The sequence below is a fragment of the Simochromis diagramma genome, unplaced genomic scaffold, assembly GCF_900408965.1.
Source record: "Simochromis diagramma unplaced genomic scaffold, fSimDia1.1 OVJJ01000602.1, whole genome shotgun sequence".
Taxonomy (NCBI): domain Eukaryota; kingdom Metazoa; phylum Chordata; class Actinopteri; order Cichliformes; family Cichlidae; genus Simochromis; species Simochromis diagramma.
The window spans coordinates 8,619,863-8,632,199 of record NW_024387040.1 but is presented as its reverse complement, the minus strand read 5'-3'; the positions used below and the strand labels follow the sequence as shown (position 1 = coordinate 8,632,199).

General features: G+C 39.5%; 1 protein-coding gene across 1 annotated transcript; it reads left to right on the top strand.

The window, feature by feature from the left end:
* Positions 1-1,370: 1,370 nt before the first annotated feature.
* Positions 1,371-11,894, top strand: LOC120741464 (delta-type opioid receptor-like). Its single transcript, XM_040044397.1, has 3 exons — positions 1,371-5,066; positions 8,455-8,807; positions 9,342-11,894. The coding sequence occupies exons 1-3, from the start codon at positions 4,819-4,821 to the stop codon at positions 9,869-9,871; spliced, it is 1,131 nt and encodes a 376-aa protein (XP_039900331.1). The 5' UTR covers positions 1,371-4,818; the 3' UTR covers positions 9,872-11,894.
* The last annotated feature ends 443 nt before the right edge of the window (positions 11,895-12,337 follow it).

Sequence of the window (12,337 nt, the reverse complement as noted above, 5' to 3'; positions counted from 1 at the left end):
GCTCCCAGAGGATTAATGAATTACTTTAAGGATCTTCTTACTTTTCCCTTTCACTTGTTGTTATTCAGTGCAAAAAGTTACACGTATTTATTGAATTCAGATTAATATACTTAACAGATTTCAAGTAGTTTCTCATCATTTGCTAGGTTATCATACACACTTCTCATATGCAACGCTTTTTTCTGCAATCTAACACAAATGTGCAGCACAGGCTCTGTTCAAGCTCTGTTTTTCTCTACGGAAGTTCTGGAGGCACAGCGATCAATCTTCTTAGTTCAATATGCGTTGCGGATGACAGAGTGCAATCTCGTGAATCTAAGTCTTAAATAATCTTCTATGTATGGTCTCATGTTTGTCTAGCACCGTTATAAACTTATAAAAACCAAATCACTTCACCCCAAGAGTGACTCTAATGTGATGTAACTGTTTCTTTCCTCTTCACAAAAGCCATTTTCGCTGTCCTTGCTGGATTTCTTCTTTTTTTCATTCATTGATTTTCTATACCTTTCTCAGTGCTATAGCCTTCCCCAGAATGCACCAGGCAAGAAGTGAATTTCCCAAATTCATTTTGCCTTCCTGTATGAAAACACTGGGGGTGTACTGTAGCTTTTTCTGCTTTTCAAATATTTGCCCATGTTTTCTCTGAGCCCCCGGGATGGGTTCGGCCAGCGTTTGTGAACCATGTATAAACATTTCCTGAGTCAGAGTCAGAGGATTTCATCTGTCAACAAAATGATAAAATGATCTCCTCCACGGATGACAAATGGAGTAATCACTTTGTTAAGTGCCTCACAATTAAAGCTCGGTATTCATGTGAACTGATTAAAAATACTTAAAAACTTTCTTAGCAGTGCATTTTATGGGATCTAATGAGAAAAATGCACTACAAAGTAAATAAAAGTTATTGCGAGCAGATAAGAAACTATGAACAGCAGATGACTAACTCGACCTCTTTCCTATATGGAGAAATTTCAGACTAAAGTAGAAATGTAATGAAAGGATACACGTAGCAGAAATGAGTTCATTTGTTATTGTTTGGATTAGCTGCAAAACAGCTTAAATTATTTAATGACTCTTGACTTTTATATTATCTTAGTCCTCAAGTTTGCGATAATTAATGAAGCTTGCAGAAGCTCAGTTTCCCGAGGGCCTTGGACATTGCGTAGCTGCGCCGTAGATGACATGCTTAGGATGATTCGCATTATGATCCATCGTGAAACTTTATATTATGATCACACAAAGCCTCTAATGTTAAAATTTAGCTCTGCATTTCTGATTGTTTAATACTTGAGTCAGTGCAGCCTGGTAATGAGGTTTACTGTTGATCAGCTATAACATTAAAAGCACTGCTTGATGCTATTAAGGTAGTTAAATATTGCTTATAATCTGCTTACAAAAGAAGATTTTGCTGGGGAGCCTGGCAATTAACTGGATATTGCTTTGACATGTACCACCCATGTAAATATCACTGTGGACAAAGCACATCCCCCCATGTTGGCAGCACTTCCCCACAGTCATGGTCTTTCAGAATGGGACAGCGTGCCCCACACCACACCACAAAAATGGCTCATGCCTGAGAAACAAACCAAAAAGCTCAAGTCCAAATCCACAAAACTCGATCCTCTCGAGCACAGTAACAAGCCTCAAACACGGAGCCTCTGCTTCTAGCATCTCAGCGCTCACTTTACAGGAAGCTAAGTAGCAGCCAGATGTTGCTCATTGAAAACAAATGGATTAATCGAGCATCACCAAACGTGAGCACCTCAATAAAAGCTGACGTTTTGGCAGTTTACTGGCAAGTTACCAATCTTCCTACGAGTGGACATCCTAGCAAATTTGCCCCAAAGAAAAACTCAAGAGCTACATCTCAGACTCTACAGGCCTCAGTTAGCATGTTAAATGTTAAAGTTCATGACAGTAAAATTAGAAAGTGATTGAAAAATAATGATTTAAAAGTGTTTGCAGGAGAAGGTCTCTTCTCACTAAAAACAACAATGGCAGCATGGCAGAATTGCATCTGAACAAACTACAAGACATCTGGACAGATGAGACCAAAGTGAAGATGTTTGGCCATAATGTACCAAACACAGCATATCAGCACAAACACTCCAACTGTGGAACATGGTGGTGGACACGTGATAATTTAGGCTTGTTTTGCAGCCAAAGAACCCGGGAAGTCTGCAGTCATTAAGTTGACCGTGAACTCCTCTGTATAACAAAGTATTCCAGTCAAATATGAGGCCACCTGTCCAGCGGTCTGTCTTGGCCTAGACTGAGTTGCAGCAGCAAATCTATAACAGAATGGCTGAAAAAGAAGTAAAATCAAGGAGTTGCAATGGAGCAGTGCAAACCTCAGCCCGAGCGAATAAATCAATAAGATGCTTATTTGCAATAAGTAAAAAAGATGACAGTGAAGCATCTGTTTTTATTCTTTAATGTTGGGATTGCATAGACCCACTGCAGTATGTGCAAAAAAGAATAACAAGAAAAGAGATTTTTTTTATTATCATGCTTTTGAAAATGACGGTCTTGGTAATTTTTCACTTGAACACAAACTGCAGCAGACAAAAGTGACAAAATTACACTCTGTTCTCCCAGAAAATGACTCGAGAGGTAATTTGTGCAAGCAGATATTACAATCCAGTAAGCACCCTTTAGATGCAAATTCACACTTTCACATACTTAAGGTTGCAAAAATGTGAATCTAATCTAAAAAGCAAAGCAAAGTTAATTCCCCAAATTAACTACAGCAAGTAGATTTGGTGCCTAAACCTGGCTAAACTGTGAAAGTGGTTCCATAATTTTTCTCTTAGCAAATGCACACTATATTATCCCCATGTTAGACCTCGTAGCCAGGTTTTTGTATTCATTGGAAGGTGAACCATTAAAATGAAATTCATTTAATTATATCCATATTTGACTGTTTATCCAATACCTATTATCCAGTTAATGTTTTTCTAATCTAGCTTGCTGTGCATTAGTCTCGAGCAGTTTTATAGTTCAAACACCTATTATTAACCCATGAGTCATCATTAACTGATAAGCAATGAATAATATGCTACATAGTCTATTCTGGAATAACAACACTCTGTTAAAAGGGGATATGATCAACCACACCAACAGATGGGAGGAAATCCCTTTATGTTCAGTGATATCTCTGATTTTTCTTTAGACAAACAGAAGCAATTTTCTTTCAGTTTAAACTTCGGTTTATTGTGTACAAGTTACTGTCATTATCATTCAGTATCCAGTTCATAAAGCAACTCTGAGCAGGTTTTATCTTTTTTTTAAGGATTAAAGAAGAGAGCTGCACAAATCTGCCATTTAACACTCTTCTCTCATCATAGTTATTCTACCAACAGCCTGTAGTGTCAGAAGCCATAGAGCCAAGAGAGCTGTTTTTGGCACTCGCAGTGAAGGAGATCCTTTATAAAAACAGAGCTAAGCACAATGCATCAGACTGAGAGAGGTCTAAAACAACAGTGTACACTACAACTGATGTTTTTTTTAAAAAACATCTTTAAAAAAACAAAAACAAACATGGATTCTAAAAATGATCAAAATTATACTTTGAATCAAGAACATTTGAAATGCTGGGAAGCAAAATGAGATCCAGTGCCAATGGCTTTTCCTTTCACTGAGGGTGAAATGATGGGTCATTCTGGTTGTTTGTTGGAGTGGTCTGAGTGCTGGCTGTGCTGGACCTTGGTCATATATCATCCCCCCTTTTCTGTCCCCGGGTTGTAGCTCCTCTGTCCACCAAAGCAGAAATGGCCCGAAATGCGCAGTGCTGTGTCCAGTTAAAGTGTTTATGACCTCCATCATTGAACACACACACACACACACACACACACACACACACACACACACACACACACACACACACACACACCTAAACATCAGCGAGGCTGTATTTTTTGCACTCTCGCCTGAATTCACAACTTAAAAGGAAAAACGTGTTTTCTTTGCCCACGGAGAATTTCCTAGAGCCCCTGTACATCGTTATAGGACCATTTTTAATAAACTGCAACATAGATGCAATTTTAATCTCGTCTAAACCTTTTCAGTGCTTCTAATGCACAAATCTTACTTCATTATGCTCAACAGTTTTTACTCGGCTGTGACATGGTGATTGTGGGAAGCTGTGCGCTTGCCTGCAGGTTATTGTCATCGCTCTGTCATCTCATATTTTGGGTGAATGTTGTAGGCGTGTGTGTGTGTGGTGGGTCTAGCCTGATTGCGCGCCACTTCTCCATCAGTGCGTGTGCACGAGGGTCCGCAAAGCTGCCGCTGCTCCTCTCCGGGCGCGCAGTACCATCCCCAAACTTTGATGAGCCGTAACCTTCACCAGGGCAACAAAACAAGCCGGGCTGAATTATACCTGCGAGGATATATTAAAAATAAAAAACAGCGTCGTCTCTTTCTCCCCCCTCTCTCTTTTTCTGAGTGATTAAGGTGAGTAAACTGCCAGCTTCACATTACAGTGCGCGTTTTCCCCTCAACGATTCGCAGCACAGCGCGTATTTTACCGGACGTGTTTTGCCAGATCTGCGCGCGTGAAGTGAAGTTTGTGTAGGTGTGATGTTTTTGCATTAATTAATTGATCGTGCAAACTTTTTCATTTTTATAACTGAGTAAAGATGTTCTAGATGCTTTATTTTGCAGCTCAGTTGCTCCGATATCACCATATCTTTTTTTTTACCTGCCGTATGTTACATCTCTGAATTCAACACGCAGAATTTATCAGTAACTCGATTTTAAAAGTCTTAACCTGAAAAGATTTTTTTCCTCCAAGCCCAACAACAAACAGGTGTCAAAATGGAAAGCACTCCGATTGAAATTTACAAAGAAGACACCAAGTGCCTCTCCTCGCTGCTGGAAGACTGTCCGGCGAATTCAACTGCTTGGGTATCCGGATACTCTGACAGCCGCAATGTGACCCACGATGATGATAGCTGGGAGCAGGAGAGCATGTCTCCCATCATCCCCATCATCACCGCAGTGTACTCCGTGGTGTTTGTGGTCGGCTTGTTGGGCAACTGCCTCGTTATGTATGTGATTATCAGGTAAGGATTTTTCTCCCCACTTTGTATAACATCATAAAGTGTGTGAATGTGTGTGTGAATGGGTGGATGACTGAATGTGTAAAGCGCTTTGGGGTCCTTAGGGACTAATAAAGCGCTATACAAATACAGGCCATTTACCATTTACCATAAAGTATAAATAATAAATCCGCATGGTGTGCCAGAAATCACTCCTCTGTTTCTATGGAGAAAAGAAAAGAGAAAAGATGCTATTGTGTCTTTTTTTTTTTTTTTTTTTTTTAAGAAATCAAGATCCAGCCAGAGGAATGTTTTTCTTCTCTGCCTTTGCAAATGTTATTGCTTGGGAATAAGAGCACTCAGACTTGGGCTTACACAGTGACCTCCAGGCCATCTGGTGTTAGTCACAGTTCTTGTTTTTGCCTGCATTTTGTTTTTGGATGCGCTTCAGAGACACTGAAAAAAAGGTGTGATGCTCTAAGCTCATGAAAGAGTTGACAAAATGGGCATTTAAAATGGTATGAGACAGCATCCAGATAGAGAATGATCTTTTTTAAACCCCCAAGTCTCAAAAAAGAAAACAAGACGTCATTTTGGCAAAGAAAGGGAATGTCGTCATTTCTAACCTGACATTAAATGTTCAAAAGCTTGGTGACAGAGAGCTAATTCTACCTCCTCCAGAAAATGAAACATGCCAACTTTATGAATGGAAACTCTCCAGCAAGACCTCCCAGATATATAATGGGTTTCTATACATTTCTCATCAAGTCTGGCCTGGCAGGCATAAAATTAATTACGTCTGAAACCAGTGGTGCTTTGTCAACCCAATAACATGCTTACACCTCATTGGGCTTTATTTATGGTCTGTGTGAGCAACAAATCTTATCTGATGTAACGTGAACTGCTGCAGTGCCATCCAGAATGCTTCAATTCCTCAACAACAATTACCTCAAATCAGGTTGATGGCTTCGCCTGTCTGCAGGAGTCAGCTTTTTCACGTCACTTTACAGACAAGAGTGTACATTTTACTGTTTCTCCACAGAGAACAGCTGAAGGAAGAAGATGCTTAATGCTGATTTATTGGGAAGAAATATATGCAATTATTCAAATGTAATAAAGTCAATTTGGGTCACAAAATAGATGTTTAGGCCGCTTGTCTGATTTTCAGACATGTCATGTTTTATATAGCCAAACTCTGCCCGTTTTACCATCTTTCGCTTTTAGATGTGCTCTTATTCCTTATGTCAGATTCAACAATCTGACATAAGCTCCTCAGAGATTTTGGTCTATTTTGCCATGATAGCGTCACACAGTTACTGCAGATTTTTCAGCTGCACATCCATGATGTGAATCTGCCATTCCACCCCCTGGCCTCTAAATTGCCATTTGAATACAGTGAACTCATTGTCATGTTCAGGAAACCAGTATGAGATGATTTGAACTTTGTGCATTATCCTGCTGGAAGAAGCCATCAGGAGACGGCTACATTATGGTCGTAAAGGGACGGTCAGCAACAATACTCAGGTAGGCTGCAGTGCTCAGAGGAGTTCAAAGGGGGACAAGAAAATATGTCCTACATCATTATACATCACCAGCCTGATCAGTTGATACAAGGCAAGGTGGATAAGGGTTTTCATGTTCTGACCCTACCATGCAAAAGTTGGAGAAGCAGTAACACTTACTCATCAAACCAGGCAAGGTTTTTCCAATCTATTTTTCACTTTTGATGAGTCTATGTGAAATGTAGCCTCAGTTTCCTGTTCTTATCTGACAGAAGTAGCAGCCGTTGTGGTCTTCTGCTGCTGTAGCCCATTTGCCTCAAGGTTTGATATGTTGTCCATTCAAAGACACTCTTCTGCATACTTTGGTCGCAACGAGTGGATACTTGAATTACTGTTACTCACCTGTCAGTTTGAAAAAGTCAGGGTATTCTGCTCTGGCTTCTTGTATCAACAAAATATTTTCAATCAGTGAACTGCTGATTTGGATAGTTTCTCTTTTTGGTAAATCCTATACTGGTTGTCCTTTGTAGATCAGCAGTTTCTTAAATACTCAGACTACCCCATCTGACACAAAAATGGGACTTAAATCACATTTTTCTCCAGTCTTATTCTCAGATTGAACTAGATCCACTACAATGTCTAGATCCGCTGAGTTGCTGCCATATGATTGGCTGATTAGATATTTGGTATACAACTGCACTTGAACAGGTTACATACTGAAGCAAAGCCACTGAATGTATTTACAACTCCCAGTGAATATAACGTCGCTTATTCTCTGCTATATGTGTATAAAAAACACATTAGCTGCTTGCTAACACATTAATCCACATATCAAGGTCAGTGCCTGCTGAACTAAACCCAAGTGGCTAAAAGTAAACTTGAAAAAACTTTGATATCATGACAAATAAATTTCTCTTTTGCTCAGAGGACTGAGCTTTATCTATGAATATAAAGCTGAAGCTAGCAGCTAGTTAGCTTGAAATTTAATTTACTGCTTCTACATTTTGGGTTAATCACACCATAAATAAAAGACATGCAGTGTGTTCAATAGTGAACTTCTGGTAGACTGAACTTCTTTTTTCTGGTCACAACTATTTTCTTGGGTTTTTTGTCTTCATGATTAGCTAAAGTAACTGGTTGCTAATAGGTTCCTTAAATTAAAAAGTACATTGTTTAAGCAACTCGATGATATCTGGTTTCAGAGGGCTGTATTATAAAGAAATATTGTTTTACCTGTCTCTTTTTCTGGATTACTGCTTGTGAATAGTAGACCATTTATAAGTAGTTGAATTACTTTAGCCCACTATATTGTGGTATATAATACCAGCAACTCTGCAAATTGTGCAAAATAATGTCTATTTTCAGGTTGATCTCAAATGGAGGGGAGTTCACATTAATTTTTCCAGTTGGAAACAAATTTTTCTGATTACTCCAACATGACACGAATGCAGTTTATTCTAACCAAAGTTTGCTTGTGAAACACTGACGCTCTTTATGATAATTTTGCTGTAATCTTGAACAGAAGTTCATTCTTTTAGGTGAATCTTCTAGGTTCTTGCAGATCATACTATAGCAAGTAAATATCAACTTTTTAAAATTTCTACCCAAACCCCAAAATTCTGCATATATTTTGCATTGGTGCTACCACAAGTAAAAATCTGTAAATACACAATTGTATAAAGCTCATTGGATATGGTTTCCAATCAGCACCACTTTACACATAACAATGAAGTGTGAGCCTGAAAGATTGCATTACAAATTCAAGAAAGCACTGTGGACTAATGGACAATGTTTAATTCATAAAGAGCCCAGAACAAAGGTCTTCCACTGAGTCGCGAAGCAATAACGGCTGCCGAGACAGTGCCGTATCTCTCCTCACAGGACAACTTTGTGTTGTGCATATTTAACAGGTACACGAAGATGAAGACGGCCACCAATATTTATATTTTCAACCTTGCACTCGCCGACGCCCTCGTCACCACCACGATGCCATTCCAGAGCACTGACTACCTTCTGAATACGTGGCCCTTCGGCGAGGTGGTATGCAAGGTCTTCATCTCCATCGACTACTACAACATGTTCACCAGTATCTTCACCCTCACCATGATGAGTGTGGACCGCTACGTGGCCGTGTGCCACCCCGTGAAAGCCCTGGATTTCCGCACTCCCCTCAAGGCCAAGATGATAAACGTGTGCATCTGGATCTTGTCCTCGGCTGCAGGGATACCGGCTTTTGTGCTGGGCGGTACTCAGACGAATAGCGGTGAGGAAGTCTTTCCCCGATGTCTAACAAAAGGTTTAAGAGTCTCTGTCCACTTTCTATGCATAGCAAATACTCTCCAAGCATGTACTAATAAAATGCTAAGAACAGAAATATATTCAATATATCAAATCCATCCGTCACTGAAGAGTTTTTCATTAGCTACAAATTGAGCACATCCTTCCTGAATATAGATGACGTAAGAAATAAAAAAGCGTTTAGAGCAAAATGTTCCCTTGTTGAGTGCAGATTAGCTATTCTACAGCAACTTGCTAAATTGATTGCAGAAAATTGTGAAGTGGAATTTCATTTATCATAAAGTGCACTTCAAAAATAGACTCAAAACCTTTTTGTTCACACTTGGCAGCTGTGTGTGAATGCCTTTTTTTTTAAGTTTTCACTGACTTAAGACATAATCAAACCTACAGGTTTTTCTGTTTTTATTTTCAGTGTTAATTACATTGAGTTTCATAAAACATGTCATATAAATAAAATTGCCACTTCGGACTTTATTTTCTCTCCACTGTTCTTCCACAGACATAACAGAGTGCGCGCTGCAGTTCCCCGATCCCTACGCAAAGTGGGACACACTGATGAAGATTTTAGTGTTTGTCTTTGCCTTCGTCGTGCCTGTGCTCATTATCACCGTGTGCTACTCCCTCATGGTCCTGAGGCTGAAGAGCGTCCGAATGTTGTCCGGCTCGAGGGAGAAGGATCGCAACTTGCGCCGGATCACGCGGTTGGTGGTGGTCGTGGTGGCCGTGTTTGTGGTCTGCTGGACGCCCATTCACATCTTCATCCTGGTCAAAGCTCTCGTCACCGTGCCGGAAACCACCGCCATCATGGCCGCCTACTTCTTCTGCGTGGCTCTGGGTTACACCAACAGCAGCCTCAATCCTGTCCTCTACGCCTTTCTGGATGAGAACTTCAAACGCTGCTTCAAAGACTTCTGCCTGTCAGCCAGACTGAAGGGGGAGAAGGTGTCAGGGAGCAAAAAGGCCCCCAGCACTGTGCGAGAGGCCGCTGTTCCCCTGGAGAACCCAGATGGGACTGGTAAGCCGACATGACTAGCAGTGGAACTGTCTTCAATCTCCCACACTGGAAAAGAAGACTCACAATACCTGGGCTTAACCCACATCACAACAGCAATGTAGACTGGGTTTTGGATTCACTTCATTTTCATTATCACCCAGGGTATAATCATCGATGTGGTTGTCCATAAATCCAAATCAATCCATCCTAGTGTCCTCTGACTTCTGACACTTTCCTTCACAGCAGCCTGTGATTGTAGGTCGAGACAAAGATTGTGCATTTATGGTTTAACCTGGCAGGTGGATGTAAACCAAACACTGTTTCTGTTTAAGTAGGTCAAAGAAGAAAGTGCTGCTTATAATTAATATGGATTACTGTTGATGGAGGTCCAACAATTAGTTGATTAACCAATTATTGCATGAATCCCCATTTATTTTGATGACTAAGTAATTATTCAGGGAGGGTTTTTTTTTTAGGAAAAATTAAACATTCGCACCATCCAGCATCCTAAATGGGATTTTGATTTCATACGTGACAGTTAATTAAACATTTTTAAAACAAATTTATGATCGCTTACTGTTTTAATGATGATTTATTTAGCCATAAGTTTAATTTAGACTGCCAACCTTCCCAGGGTGTACTGACAGCTGAGATACGTTACATCACCTCTACAACCCTGAATTGAATAAGTAGGAGATGGATAGATGGGTATTGAGCTTACTGGCAAAATAATCAGCAGATTAGCATTTCATAAAATCATCATTACACAATATTGCACACACGGTCATGAGATAATTATGTGAAGATATCTCAGGAGAACTGATGATTATTTAAAGGGTAAACGAGCAGGAGACTGATTAAAATCACTTGGCCCATATCAAGTTTCATCAGTTTTGATTCATTTGTGTCTCAAATGCTGTTTATTCCCAAAATTTCCTTCTATCATTTTTCATTTGCCAAATGTGCCTTTACAAGTCCAGGAAAAAATGTTTGTGGCGGCAGAAAAATGACTTCAGGAATGATTACTAGATAGGGGTCAAACAGCACTTCATATTATAATGTTTGCTATTTTTATTCAATGCATTTGACATGCCGGTGATATTTGCATGAATCGCTGACAGCAGACATGTGCCAAAAACATTTTCACATCTGTGCAGAGCCTGAATGGTGCTGATTGACCGCAGTGTGAGAGCACTCACTGACTCGTGTTGGACTTTGAAGTTGTGTAAGAGTCAAAGAAAAAAACAAAAAGCAACATTCAGCTGCATCAAAGCAAGTTAATCAATGAGAGAATGTGGAGGGAAGATCCTGGATTTGAATGTGCATTTAAAATTTGACAGAGGGCTCTCTATCAGCTTTGACCCTGGCTTTGTGTCCAGACTGATAAGTTGTTAACTTTATGGTATATAACTAATAATGATATGTGCTTTGTATATGGCTTTTACCATGATACACATACTGTAGTCCTGCTGAACTGTCATACTGTTATTGTTGTGCAGTCTGATAAGCCGATTAGCTCTTTCAACAAGTAAAAATACAGAATATTCTAACAACTGTACAGTATCTCAGTCTCTATACAAAGACTTATTTTGTATAGACTGCAAAAAGAAAATCTTTGCACAGACTTTATAAAAATATACTGTATTTGTAGCATGTTAATCATCACTGCTATGATAGTAAAGGCAACATCAGCAGCCATAGGCTGCATGGACTGTGCTGTTATTTTGAATGTACTGCAAATACTATATGAAAGTCATCTATCTCATTAAAAAAAAAGCATCTTTAGCTAATACTTGTTGATAAATCTCTTGATGACACATGTATATGGACACAAAAATAGATAAAGCACAGATGTTCTAAAAATAAGAGACGTTATTCTAAGAATCAACACTGTGATCGAGGCATCGTTGTAGTTTTTATTTATTTCTTTTTCATCTCTGTGCTCACAGTTTAATGCTGTACATTGGCTTCTCCTGCCGTCATTCGAGCAGGACGTGTACTGATCGATTAAAACTTGTCTGTGAAGAGCTTAATAAAACAAGTTTAACAAATACACAATGATTCTTTCCTTGGAGTGTGACAAGCTCGGGGATAGCGGATGCTCATTGTTTGTTTGTTTTAAGGAAAACAAATCTCTCTCCTTTTTGGTGACTTGTTTTAATAGATTTTGAAGCCTTGAAGATTCTTATTGGAGGCAGTGACTCTGCAGACTTCTACAGTTTAAGAGTTTTTTACTGTAAGCCATCAGCTCCCCCCAGAGGGAAGAGGATGCAATGTGGGGTCTTTGTTTTGTTTTTTATTTTAAAGAAACTGCAATGATTAATAGCTGCATTCACATAACTTGGCATAAACAGAAGCTTCTGTATAGCAGTCCATATTAGTGTTCACATACTGGATCTCAATTGTGCCACCTCTGCAAGACTACGGGATAAGAAGATACATCAGGTGATGATTTATGATTTCTCCCACATTACAAGCTTCTGTCTCAGACTTCTTTTATT